The sequence below is a fragment of the Sinocyclocheilus rhinocerous genome, unplaced genomic scaffold (assembly GCF_001515625.1).
Source record: "Sinocyclocheilus rhinocerous isolate Xijiao unplaced genomic scaffold, SAMN03320098_v1.1 scaffold898, whole genome shotgun sequence".
Taxonomy (NCBI): domain Eukaryota; kingdom Metazoa; phylum Chordata; class Actinopteri; order Cypriniformes; family Cyprinidae; genus Sinocyclocheilus; species Sinocyclocheilus rhinocerous.
The window spans coordinates 406129-420693 of NW_015652144.1; the positions used below are offsets into that span (position 1 = coordinate 406129).

At 35.0% G+C, this 14565-nt stretch overlaps 3 protein-coding genes across 3 annotated transcripts in view; 2 read left to right on the forward strand and 1 right to left on the reverse strand.

Annotated features, from left to right (window-relative positions):
- The window catches only part of LOC107713626 (cactin-like), a 12958-nt gene extending 10349 nt beyond the window's left edge, over positions 1–2609 (reverse strand). The window contains exons 1-2 of the mRNA XM_016519198.1: positions 2328–2609; positions 700–1111 (exon numbers count right to left, since the gene is read on the reverse strand). Coding sequence (XP_016374684.1) covers positions 700–1111; positions 2328–2590 — 675 coding nt within the window. The 5' untranslated portion in view covers positions 2591–2609. The remainder of the gene's footprint in view (positions 1–699; positions 1112–2327) is intronic.
- Positions 2610–4395: 1786 nt separating this feature from the next.
- LOC107713627 (CD48 antigen-like) lies at positions 4396–8014 on the forward strand. The gene is made up of 5 exons (XM_016519199.1): positions 4396–4450; positions 5383–5672; positions 7336–7485; positions 7804–7833; positions 7934–8014. Exons 1-5 carry the CDS (start codon positions 4396–4398, stop codon positions 8012–8014), a joined length of 606 nt encoding a protein of 201 aa, XP_016374685.1.
- Positions 8015–12763: 4749 nt separating this feature from the next.
- The window catches only part of urgcp (upregulator of cell proliferation), a 17075-nt gene continuing 15273 nt past the window's right edge, over positions 12764–14565 (forward strand). Inside the window, 2 exon segments of the mRNA XM_016519235.1 lie at positions 12764–12818; positions 13389–13743. Coding sequence (XP_016374721.1) covers positions 13399–13743 — 345 coding nt within the window. The 5' untranslated portion in view covers positions 12764–12818; positions 13389–13398.

The window sequence follows — 14565 nt, forward strand, 5'->3', positions numbered from 1 at the left end:
GCTGCTGTGAGAAAAGGCTATAAACGATCCGCCACCTGCAGGATCCTCACATGCGATAGCCTACTAGCCGGGACAACTTCTTTATGTTTACAGACGAGACGTAATGACGCAGTGCCATGCTCGAATTTCCCGCGAAAACCTACCCGTACCACTCAAATTAGAAAACTATTATTATATTTATAAGCTAACCGTTGTGAATTGGGCACAAAGGCGATAGTTTTGAACACTGGCTGGTTATTTACTTGATCAAATATTGATTTCGGATCATTTTTAACCAAAGAAAGTTACGGACTGCAGCTTTAACTAAAGTTAACTAATGGGACCTTATTGTAAAGTGTTGCCTATTGTTATTAAACACTTGTTTACTTTTTTTTTTATAAAGTCTTTCCTTAGTAAAAGATCTTTAATAAAGTTATTTAACCTGTCAGGAGTTTTTTTTTTACTTACTAAATTATATATTGTGATAAAACCATACCGTGATAAAAGCTTCAACGACTATTGTGAAAATGTGATACCATCATATACCTAATGTACAATTTAATAGGACTATAAATAATTACATAATTAGAGTCTGAAGCAAAATTATTTAAAAACCTTGTGTACTTTCTGTATTCTGATAAATTAAATAATTGTGTTTGTAAATGTCTCCCTATATCCCCTTATTAAGCTAAAACACATAATTTGAAAAATTTGCATTGCGCCCCTAAATTTTGGGGTCTCCAGCGCCTTCATCATCTCCCTCTGCTTCTTCTTGTCTTCTTTGGAGGAGGAGGATCCCTGTGTCGTCTTGCCTCCCTGACCCTGATCAGAGTCAGCAGAGGAGCTCGAGGAACTCGAGGATCTGGATTCAGAGCGTCTACGTCTGTCTCGATCCCTCTCTCTGCTCTTTCTCCTCCTCCCCTCTCGGTCTTTCTCTCGGCTGGAGCTCCTGCTCTGTCGTCTCCCCCGCTCTCTCTCGCTGCTCCTGCCATCTCTGGCTCTGCTTCGCTCCACGCTGGACTCTGAGCTGGAACGTGAGGAGCTTCTACTGCTCCTCCTGCTGCTCTTTTCATCCTTGTGTTTCTTCTTCGTCTCATGTTTCTTCTGATTATTGTGACTATCACCTGAAGAGCTTAAACAAAGAAATGAAAAAATTTTATGTTCACAATCAGCAGTTTTCAATCTTTTAGATGCCACAGATCCCAAAATATAATCATCCTTATACAAATGACCTCCATCCGAAAATTTAAAAGGCATCTATATAGTTTCTTATATGAAGGCTCAATTTACACTTTGAAAAAAATATTATTATAATTATGTCTAAAATATAATTTGAAAAAAAAAAATTTTCCCGTTATAATTAACTACTATATTAATAAATGAACTATTTAGTGTTTCTTAAATTATAATAGGTGTATTCACATTAATAAGTGTATTAGGGTTTAACAAAAGTTAATTAACATGAAGAAATGAGCCATCAACTATTAATAATTCTTACTTTTTTTTATTGTATTTTTTGTTTCTTATGAACCTTTTTAATATAACTTTTTTTTCTGTAAAGCACTTGATTTACCACTGTGTATGAAATGTGCCTCATAAATAAACTTGCACTGTGTTGCCTATTAAATTTTTTTTTTTTACTATATCAATCAATTATAGTTATTGTACTCAAATCAGTCAAATACAGTGCGAACAGAACAAGGCAAATATAAAGCATTGTACAGTTCAGATTATGTGAAACAAATAATAAGTGTAACAGTTTGCTATTATAATATATATTATGTTAACAACATGTTTATGTTAAAAACAACAAAAATATACAGTGATCATATATTTAAAAATAAAATGAAATAAAAATGACTATATAATATTTGGGCAATTATGTTAATATAAAAAGCTATTTGTTATTTCTTGTTACTATAGCACTGCACTGTTAAATGTATTGTTTATTTTAATGTAACTTGTATTTATTTATTTTGAATATTCTAAATCAGGGCTGTCCAAACTCGGTCCTGGAGGGCCGGTGTCCTGCAGAGTTTAGCTCCAACTTGCCTCAACACACCTGACTGGAAGTTTCTATGCCTAGTAAGAGCTTGATTAGCTGCTTCAGGTGTGTTTAATTAGGGTTGGAGCTACACTTTGCAGGACACCGGCCCTCTAGGACCGAGTTTGGACAGCCCTGTTCTAAATATTCAAACATTTATTTCTATCTTATTGATTCAGTCGTTCATACATGCATACTTTTTTTCACAGTTTTTCTCTAAACTTTCCCACGGACGTCCTCCTACTATATAAACTGAAATTCCTACAGGATTGTTTGATTTTTAGTTTATGATGGTTTTAAGTACCTGTCTCTCTCTTTCGATCTTCGGTGTGATCGTGCTCTTCTGTCTCTGTGATCGCGGTCAGAGTCGCTGGAGTGGCCGGACTCTCTCCCTCGGTGTCGGCTCCGGTCTGCGGATCCTCCGCTCTCAGACCGCGCTCGTCTGCGAGGACCTTTCACGGGAGAGCGGTTCCGACCGCGTCTGTCCTCCGGCGAGCGGACATGTCTACTGGATCTTTCTGAAGGTCGGGACCGCGATCGGCTCCTACGATGCTTCTTCGATCCCATGTTTTGTTTTCAGGTCCTGACTGCGCCGCGTCGCGTAAATAGGCAGTTTACACTGTTGGCAATATTTGTGTCTCTCAAATCAATTATATGATAATACTTAAGATGAAGCAATATGTATTTTTTTATTTATATTGAGAAAATACGCAATTCATAAGTATTCACAAATATTCGTATAATTTCTAGCAGGCAACATATTGGGCTTCACATTGGGGTCCTTTTTGAGGCGAAATGTTGACGGCGCCTTGTTTCTTCGTCTTTTAACTTTCCGATGCACTTATGGAATTGCTCTTACACAACATCATTTTTGGTGTGACATTCTTGATTCTATCAAATGCTATGTGAATCCTAATTTTGAGTTTACTTATAGAAATGTATTTTTTGGTTTTCATGAATGTTAAAAAAAGGTGATATTTATTTCATACATCTTATTTTCCTGTTAGCTAAATACCATATTCATAAATGTACATTTTCTAAATGCAAGCCTCTTTTTTTTTTAAGATTCAAACTTGAAATTTGAGTATTTCAAATGTATTATGAATCTATTGAGTTCTCTACAAACTTAAAAGCAATAAGAACAATGGCTTTGCTAAAGGACTTGGCACTTCCTCTGGACTTCCTCTGTTGTATTGTTATGATTTGACAATGATGACAATTGTTATTGTTTTTCTCAAGCATTCAATAAAAAAAAATGATGCACTTAAAAAAATGTGATACACATTTCGGAAAGATGTAGTGCATTTTCTGTTTTAAATAACTTTCCTCTTTTTAGTGACTTTCAGTTATGATTATGCATGTCCTGTATATTTGTGTCTGATGTCAAAAAGAAAACAAACTACAAACTTTTTTTTTTTCAAACAAATAATAGTTTTATACGTTTCTTTAATTCTATAATCTCACTTTATAAGGAAAGTTTTTAAAATGAGTTTGGTTTAACGTAACTCCTTCCACTGATTTATTCAACTGGATGTGATGCTGTTTGTTGCCAGAGTTGGGTAGAGTATTCCCTCATGCTGATGATACATGGGATAAAAACAACTTTTTTTAAACAATGTTGCTTGGGCACTTTCCCATTGAGAATGCGTAACAAATTTCTATCTGGATTGGTCGTGAGCCCTGTGTCTCACCTGGTTACCCATTGATGGCAGCATTGTCCAAAGTTGCCCCGTGTATCATCAGCCTCAGTATCTACGGTCTTTATGGTGTGGTGCCATGTGGAAAAATGACTGCCTGCCAGATTATGACTCCACTCATTCTCCAGTATGGTTATTTTAATGGTTAAATGTGGGGTGGAGTTAGGATTAGGCAATCAGATAGTGGCTTCAACATGAAGGGTAATAATTTGGCATGCAGGGAGTTAAGATATGGCACTAGGTTGGCATAAGGTTGAGGCCAAGGATGAAGTGAAAAGAGTCCAGCACAGGTCCCCGCTGTCACAGAATTGACAAAATTGATAAATAAACTTAATACACTTTTTAAAAATATGATTTTGAGATGTTTGAGAACGTCCTAATTTGAAAAAAAAAACTATTTAAAATATATATTTGGTATTTAGTAACAAGGATTTGCTTCCTATAAACCAATAGAAGTTTATAGTATATACCTAGGGTCTGTCTGGCTCACATATAAAGAGGTTTGTCGAGGGACAGAGTAAAACAGTGATTCTTCTCTTCTTACTGTTATTAAACAAATGTTGAACTGAGCTCTTTGTGGTGGGAGAGTTATAAAGAGGCTCCTCTGTGTCATTGCACACATATTCAACTTCCTGTTTTAAGAATACAACATCAGCCATCTTGATGTTTGCTACGATGGCAGTCGATCATCTGTTTGCAGCCTTCATCCTTTTCCTTATCTCTAACACAGGTAATAAATTAATAAATGTGTATGCAATCATTGAAATTTCTATTATGTTGTGTCATGTTCTAGTGATTTATTTATCATTTAAATTTGTGCTATATTTGGAAAAAGCATTTGGGTTAAGGATTACAATGATACGATATATAACACAACAAACTGTTCAGGTAAACAGTTAATGGTTGAAATCAGCAATGTGAGAAGAATCAGAGCATGTTATCACAGCATGTTAGAGCATTGTTGAGAGAGAACAAAAATGTATTGGAAACATACTAACGTTACAGCCTACCTGACTCTGCCTGAGAGGTAAGGAAAAATACACTTCTCTGAGATTTTTTTATATCTCTGAAATTTATGATTGTATTCTTGAAAACAATCTTTTATTGCATTATTGAATAAAATATTAGTCATCAAAAAAAGAACAAATGAATAGCCATAATATGGACTATTGTAAATATGTGATACTGTGAGATACTGTGATTTCCTTCTCACATTGCTGATTTCACCACTAGCTGTTCACCTGAGCAGTTTATGTTGTTGTAGCTATATGGTATCATCGCAATCCTTGACCATCAAAACGTAGGTTTAGACATCACCTTTTCTGTCTTATCATGTTCAGGAGATATGATACAAAATACATAATTTGGTAAAAAAAAAAAATGTCGCCATGGCCACCACAAGGTGTTTTGCGATGGTTCCATTTCTGAAAATGTGTAGGGCCACAAACTATACAAGTGCACCAAGTTTCATGCTTTTATGAAAAAGTGAACATTATTTTCACATATCACCTGGACTATTAAGAGTAAAAATGCTTGTATCGTTACTTAAGAACCCCTATGATTTGTTTACTTTTTCCAAATGGTGTGTATAGTGTGAGTTTTATGACATGAAGTAAGATGGAGGTGTAAAATGTTCTGAACTGTGTGTTTCTCTCTTCTCAGGGTTTAGCGTTGAGATCTCTCTGTTTGTGCAGACAGGAGCTTCTGTTCAACTGGATATACAACAACTACCAGAGTTTGATCTTTTATCCTGGATGAATGATAAATCAGAGAGTATAGTTAGATATAACAGTGATTCCAAAAGAGTAACACCTCACGGTTCCTACAAGGACAGAGTGGATTTCAATGATACAACCTTCTCTCTGACACTGAAGAACATGCAGAAGACAGACAGTGGACTCTACACAGCAAGAATAAGTGGATTAATAAACAAAGATTGTGTCACATACAGAGTATCTGTTCCACACTCTCATCCTGGACTGCAGTGAGGAATCCATCTTCTGTAACCATAGCAACCCTGTCAGCTGGAAACAAAACAGTATAAACATCACACAGCTCTGTGAAGGTAAACGTCTGTTTCAACATTGATTGATAACTAGTCTTTATCTCACAAATCAAATCTGTTTTTGTTTTACACATTACAAGCTGCATTTTCTGATTTATAATGATAGTTAACAGACTGTAAACTTACTATGAATAGACTGATTTTTACAGTTCTTCTTATTACTTTCCAGAGAATGAAAGGCAAATCCCAATCTCCTGTGGTTCATCTTACATGTTTGTGCTCCTTATTGTGTGTGTCGTTGTGGGAGTGATAGTGTTTGCTGGTTTGATTCTTTACTGTTGCTGCAAGAATAAAACAGGTTTGTCCATCTCAAATTTACTGAAATAAATTATCTCATACTTAAACCTGAAATATAGATTATGTAGTACTAAAAGTTTTTAATCACTAAAATGATTACTGTACAGGCTAATATTGGATTGGTCTGTAGGATATTAAACCAAGATACATCATTGTGTCTAGTTTTGTCTCACCTTTTGTAGATTTAGGTTTATAATTCATTTTCCTTTGGGTGCACAGCATTTCTCTAAATTGAAAGGATTAGTTCACCCAAAAATGAAAATTCTGTCATTAATAACTTACCCTCGCAAAGAAAGCAAAAATAACGACTTTATTCCACATTTTCGTCTCTACTGCGTCACTTGTGGACGCGCGGGTGAGTCTAATTTCTTTGTGTGGTTTAATGTGTTCCTGCATAAAAGACAATCAAGTGCAGTTTATGAACAGTTTTTCAGTTTTACATATGTGCACATTTAGACCAGCTTTTGGCACATTGTCTTTAATTCAGGATCTGCTACTGCGTCACTTGTGGACGCGCGTTCACGACAGTATCATGATGCGAGCGTGTGGCGGCACAGCGCTGACCCAGATCCGGCGTAATGACGTCATGATGAAACGAAAATGTGGAATAAAGTCGTTATTTTTGTTTTCTTTGCGCAAAAAAGTATTCTCGTAACTTCGTAACTTTACAGTTGAACCACTGATGTCACACGGACTGCTTTGTCGATCATCTTGGTACTTTTCTGGACCTTGAACGTGGTAGTTACCTTGCTGTCTATGGGAGGGTCAGAGAGCCCTCAGATTCCATCAAAAATATCTTAAATTGTGTTCCGAACAGTAATTAATGACAGAATTTTCATTTTTGGGTGAACTAACCCTTTAAATAAATAAATATATATTTTTATTTTGTTACATTTTTATTGTCTAAAAGTGTTTTAATAAATACATTCACCAAAAATGTATTGACCCAAAATGTATATTTAAATGATGATGTAAATATGTTTCTGTACCCCTTGAAGTACATTTTGTAAAATATTGAATTAAAAAAATATTGTATTTGACAAAAAATTTAAAACTCCGTAACGTAATACGACTTATAGGTAACAAAACTTTTTTATGAAGCATAAAAATCTAATTCGCATTTGTGACAGGCTGATTTTTTGTCCATATTGAAAATTTTTCCATATTTTATCTCCTGAAGGCTTTCTTTCTTTAAAATTCTTTAATTCAGGATCTGCTACTGCAAAAAAAAAAATGTGATTGTGATCTTGGAGGAAATGTGTGTTTCAGATGCTGTGGAGGCTCCTGTCCTGACAGTGAACTCAAACTGGTTCAGCAGTGACTCCTGTACTGTGAACTTCACATGCAGAGCTCATGAGCTCATGATTACCTCTAGCTATCAGAACAAAGTGATCTTTTCAGAGGTAGAGATCTTTTCAGATTTTTGCTTGTGTAGTGTTTGCTTGTGCAGTAGGTTCCATTTGACTCTATAAATATTACAGAGACTCTTAAAAATAAACTTTCTCACAATATCTATCATACACTTTTATATTAAGAGCAGTCTAGTGAATCCAGAATATTGGTCAATATTAAACTTATAGGCTGTCAGTCTGTCTTACATGAGAGAAATCTCACCTTTTTGAGTCTAAAATCTGACAGAATCAAATGCAAACAAGCATGTTTCAACACAACCGGTAATCTGTGCAGTAAACTTCTATTCTGACCTCTCAGGTGTCAAACAGGCTGATGATACAGACTATGATGATGTTGAGGTGAGATTCAAATGATATTCCTGCAGACGTCAGATAATAAATGAATATTAACTGTGTTTCACTTGACACATCTGTGATGGTTTGTTTTATTTCTTTTCAGAATATGACCCAGAAGATGACAGGAGATACATGGACCACCGTTACCTACTGTACAGTAGGACGACACCAAACACCTTCATGAATGCTAAAGACTCACAAACAGCTTCCTGACTTAATGACTCCTGTGGAAATGTACAGACACTATTTTTATTGTGAGTCTAATATTCAGTCAGTCACTGCAGATGTTAAAAATGAGCACTTCTCTGCTTGTTTGTGCTGTTTGGATTTGCCTTTCTTGTCCAGGTTTCTGTTGAGCAAGAGATTTTACGATCACATTGGCTCACAGTTCACTCAAAAGTGAATGTTCTATCATAAGTTACTCACCTCATGTTGTTCTAAACCTGTATGAATTTCTTTCTTCTGTGGTAGAGATTGTAGAATGTTTCAGCTGTTTTTGTCTATACAGTCTCTGAAGTCAGTCAGCTCAAATTCCAAAAAGAGCATATAAGCAGCAGAAAAGTCATTCATACAACTCAATTGGTTTAACCCAGTACAAGTCTTTTAAAGTGATAAAATCAATTTGTATGATGAAAAGAACAGATTTGGTGTAAATTAAAGTAAATAATTGATCAACTCATGAATCCAGAGCCCAAATCAAATATGGCGACAAATCAATAACATCTTTGGTGCTGATGTCTTAATGACATTAAGTCACTTGACACACAAGAACCAGTTTAATGTTCTTGACGTGCCACACTTTCAAATCCATCGTTTTGAAGTCAGTGGATTTTAATGGGTTTTGGTTAAATGCCTGAGAAAAAAAAAAAACTCAATATATTTTCATGTTTATTCTATGACATAATAAAATAAACAAGTTGGAAATTTTGGGTTAGACCATTTTGCAAGAGCACAATTGTAAACACAGTGCGACTGTAAAAGTGGACTAGTGAGTAGATGAGTTTACCTGTTCAACACGACGACCTCTGTATTTAGCCACTTGTAAGAAACCACCTTTGTCAAGACACACAAATGTTTAAAAAAATTCAAAGAATTCAAAGTGGGGTATTACTAATTTAAATGACAATTTAAAAAGTTGCCAGTAGCTTAGTGGTGGTGACATTGAAGTCATGTAACTGTTAGTTTATAGCCTGACTTCTTTTACAGGACAGACTGTCATTGGTTCCTTAGTGATGTCAATGCACAAGACCAATTTCAAATACCCTAAATAAAATCTTTGCTGACGTCTGCAAATAGTGTTTGACTGCACAACATCAAACCACACACAAAATGTGTTCGCATAATTAGATGTCTGGCGATTGTGTTTAGGCTTAAAAATTCATATAAATTGTGTTAATTTGTGAAGATTATCAGGATGACTTAAACATGTAAGAATCATGCACATTTGTTGAGCTTATTTTCTGCAATTATACAAAAGCCAGTGGAAAAATCCTATTGGGTTTTGTTGAATGAATCAGGATAATGCAAATGTCTGGGTGTTGCTTACAAAACAGGCATGTCATCACTGCAGCGCTCTATTGACATTTTTTTGTCACAAAAAACCGGAAACATTTTTCTAAATATCTTCTACTGTGTTCTGCAAAAACAGGAAAGTCATGTATCCCATCATTGTACGATGGGATAAGATTCAATGCCTCATAGTATTGAAAACATTGCCATCTACTCGCTCATAAAATTTACACCAGCCATAAAACCTGAAATATAATGTCAACTGAAAATGTTACTAAACAGAGCAACTCATTTTATTGTTCTAGCAATTTCTTACATAAGTATAAGTTTTGTAAAAAAATTTTTTTTAAATAATGTTGACATCAAACAACAAAAAACAATCAAAAGTCCAAAAATCTGACAAAAAGTAGAAAAAAAACTGTTTATTGATCAATTTAACAACCATTAAACTATTAAATGTACACTACACTTCTCACAATTCAACCAACCCTGAAACATTTAACAAATCTATAAAAATTATAAACCACTATGTGACGTTTGGTACAGTAGACTTCATATGATGCCATGTATTTGTCCATGGTTCTAATACAGTGTTTCAGTCAGAGACATTTATAGGATTTTTCTACTTAATAAATGCGCACTGATAATAAATCTACCTATGTCTTGTGTCTTTAAGGACATTTATTTTACTGTGAGTACAGCCTTAACAAATTGCTGAAACAATGATTCTTATGATTTATGTCACCAAATACAGGAATGTGAGTTGATTACACAGGATGAGATGGAGGTGTAAAATGTTCTGAACTGTGTTTCTCTCTCCTCAGGGTTCAGTGCTGAGACCTCTGTGTTTGTTCAGACAGGAGCTTCTGTTCAACTGGATATACAGACACAACAACTACCAGAGTTTGATGATTTCTACTGGACAAAAGATAAATCAGAGAATTTAGTTAGATATACAAATGAATCTAAAAAAGTAAAACTTCACTCTTCCTACAAGGACAGAGTGGATTTCAATAAAAAAAACTTCTCTCTAAAACCGAAGAACATGCAGAAGACAGACAGTGGACTCTACAGAGAACAAGTGGAGAATCAGAGAACGATATTGTTACATACAGAGTATCTGTCATAAGTGAGTCTGATTTCTTTGTCCGATTGAATGCGTTAAAAGACATAAGAGCAATTTGTTAAATTTTTTCACTTTTATATTTAAACCAGCTTGTTGCACTTTTTTTTAATGCATCTGTTTTTTCTGTAACTTCAATTACAGTTTTTCTCAATCAATTTGACACATTTCTCCAAACTCAGGTCACTGTTCTCAAAACAGATAACACTTTGTAATTGTCCTAAACAGATTTTACTCTTTCATTCATTTCATACAAATTACGCAAATAATGTGCACAAAACTCTCAAATGTTTTCACAGTAGTTAATGCAACCAACCAATACTTTAAAATATCTGAAAAAAGGTTTTACACAAATCGCAAACATTTATGTACCATTTGTCCAAACACAACAAACAAAACTCTGTAATTTGTCATTCTGTCAAATGTATATTTTCGATTGACCCTAAACTGATAACTACTCGGTTAATTATACACACAACAGAGGAAATGCAGTTTTCCTAATCGTTTACACATTTATTACAATTGCTTTAGAGAAATAAATAAAAGGGAAAGGATCAGTGGTGTAATGTAACGAAGTAATAATACTTCGTTACAGTAGCTCTTTTTTGGGAGTATCTGTACTTTACTTGAGTTTTTATATTTCATCCCACTTTTACTTTTACTCCACTACATTTCCTAATTAAAATGTATACTTTTACTCCGATACATTTCCCCGAAGCACAGGCTATTCGTTACTTACTGCAAAATAGTCAGAAGCAGAGGCGGACAGTAACTAGTACATTTACTTGAGTATTGTACTTAAGTACACTTTTTGAGTATCTGTACTTTACTTGAGTATTATTTTTTCTGGAAACTTATGACTTTAACTTCACTACATTTGAAAGACAAATATTGTACTTTTCACTCCACTACATTTCTATCAAGATCCTCGAAGTAGAAAGTCGTTAGCTTTGAAAGTCAGTGGGTGATTTCTTTCTTTCAGACAGTTTATCAGTATAGGCACGTGCCTAGAATGCCTATGCGTAAATCTGGCCCTGGAGCAGTGTTTCGAAACATCTGCGCTTCGGGATCTCGACACCGTGTCGAAACGTCAGTTTCGCGTCAGCCATCCCTACAAACAGGCTGATGATACAGGCTATGATGATGTTGAGGTGAAATTCAAATGACCTGGTCAAGTCCAGGTTAAATTATGCTAATGGATATTCTAATGTTAGCTATAAAATAAATCAAATCTGCAGTTGTAACCAACCAAATGATTCATGTTCTCTTTTGAGCACTATAATACCAGCAGAAACTTAAAGATACCAGAGACTTAAAGAGTGTGTTCCCAAAATACACCAACACATAGACTTTCCAACACGGGGAAACAACACTCTGGACTTTGTTTACACCACACAGAGAGGAGCTTACAAGGCCCTCCCCCTCCCCCACCTCGGTGCCTCAGACCACATTACTGTCATGCTAATGCCTGCATACAGACCGCTCGTTAAATTCTCTGTGTGTATGTGCTGTACATGTGGAAGAATTGACAATAAAGCAGCCTTGACTTGACTTGACTTGAGAAAGCTATCCATCAGAATTCCCATTCATCTCCAAGACAGTTGCTTGGGTGCATTTATTACTGGTAATGAACAGTCTTCTAAATAACTAAATGAAAATGTCAAGAGGTCAAGGTTTGGTTTGTTAGCATAGCCCAGATATAACTGTAAAAGCATCTCATCATGTGTCATACAGCCCAATTTACTGTGCTACTTACATTTAAGCTGAAGATTCTGTTTTTAAATTTCAGTTTCACTTTTCAGTACAATGGCTGTAAATCATCTACAGTACTTTCATCCTTCATCCTTCTCTTGATCTCTTAACACAGGTAATAAATTCTTACATTTTAGCAACATACATTACTAAAAATTAACTGAATTACTTGTCTCTACAATACAATGTTGTCATAACTCATTACATTTCTGTTTTCCGCTTTTGGTTTGTCTGTTTTTATTTGTATACAGCTATTTTTCATATGGACGAATCTAGATATATAAGGCTGTCATCTTAAGTAAGCCAGTGCAGTATTGGGTTTCATTTTACCAGAAATCATGTGACTTATCTGAACAAGAAACCTGTATCCTCTTTATAGCTCACATTTTCATTTGTAGTTGATCCGGGCCAATGACCATCAGTCTATAAAGTAAGTTAGGTATTAACTAACTTTTGAGAATGAGATAATCATGAACTTTATATTCGAGAGGGTGAAGCTGTATGATATATGAGGCTGTCTGAGATTCTCTTGTCTTGAGTTATTTCAGTATTTTGAATCCTTTTGACTTTCAAGCTTGGATGAATTCCAGTCGCTGATCGACAGGTGATTTACATGTATTATTATTAATTTTAATTATTTTGATAGTTGTATTTAATGACATGATGCATAGGTTGTATATAATATTGATAATGCCCTTAATCATTTTATTAGGTTATTTACATTGAATCATGTGAATCCACATGACATATCCTTTTTTGTTTTTTGCTTATGTCACATAAAATGTAATCTTTCATCTTTATTTACTTCATCAAATAATCAATCAAACATTTATGCAAAGTTGGTCAATAAACAGTCTATTTCCCTGCATGGGGCTCAGAGATATGAAATATATAATGGAGTTGTATATTAGGAGGTAAAGTTGGAGCCATTTGGCTTCTGGTGTATTAACTGCTATTTACTAATGCAAACATCATTTAAAAGTCATATTTTTATTTTACATCAAGCATCATTTGCATTTGCACATCACTTGGTTTGATATTTTGTATTTAATATAAAGAAAGTAATTTTTAAGTGTGACACCAGTGTGAAAAAGTGATCAAATACTTTTTGGTCTTTATTGTATGGGGTTTATCTGGTCCACCAAACTTGGGTAATGTTTATTTTTCCTTCCAGTCATATAATTATGGATCGAGGAACAGATGATGATGTCATGGACACCTCTCCAGAATCATATGGAGATTCAGATGATGTAAAGGATACTTCACCAGTGTCATACAGAAATCCAAATGATGTCAATCCTCCAGTTACACATCAATATACAGATGGCATCATGGACAATCCTCCACTGACAAATTCTGAAAAAGATACAGAAAACCTAAACAAAGACAATTATGACCCATTTGTGATAGACTTAACTGCTAAAATAGAATTTCAGATGCAACCAACTTCAGTTCCTTTCACATCACATGATCAAGACCTTGGTGTAAAGACTCTTGGAACCTCAAATGAAGCACATGGAGAATACAAGGTAAATGTGATAATACACTTAAAAAAAAAAGTTAAAAAAAAAAAGTTTTGCAGTGATCCAATAGAAGAACAACTTCCTCAAAGAACCTTTCAGTGAACAGTTCTTAAAATACCCTAGTGAAATTAGTGTATTTTGCACTTTTCTCATTTAAAAGTATGAACAAAGGTGCTATAACATTTGGTTTGCAAACACTTTAAACAAATAAGGTGCTTTTTTAAAGCAGTTTTCTTTTTTCATAGTAGCAGTTAAAATATCTCTTGTGAATCTCAATTTATAACATTAACCCCCGGTTTCACAGACAAGGCTTAAGCCTAGTCCCAGAATAAAATGTAAGTCTGCACTGTGTCAACTGAAAGAAACTTGCACTGACTGATCTTAAAATATATCAGTGCCTTTGTTTTGTCTCAAGATGCTCACCAGTAATGTGTTTTCTAAGGCAAGTTTATGAAAAATTATTTAAATGTCCTAATTGAACTATGGCCTAATCCTGGCTTAGTCTAAGCCCTGTCTGTGAAACCAGGCCTAAGAGAAGCAAATTAATGCGGGTGGGTAGAGACTCGTGTGTGCGGGATGCGGGAGAATATAAGGGTGTACTCACACTAGGCACGGTTGCCTTGAACCGAGCCAGAACCCTAACCCTAAGAATTGGATTATATCAGAACAGGGTGTTCAACGCACAACCGTTTCCGTTTAAAAAACGTTTTGCACCGTTTTGTCGGGGCTGAACGCAGCCCTGATCAACATCCCACCCCTCCTGTGACCCATGGTTTGTCTGTATGTGTAGTTAGAGCCAGTGAGCAACGGACTTTCATAATAATAAAA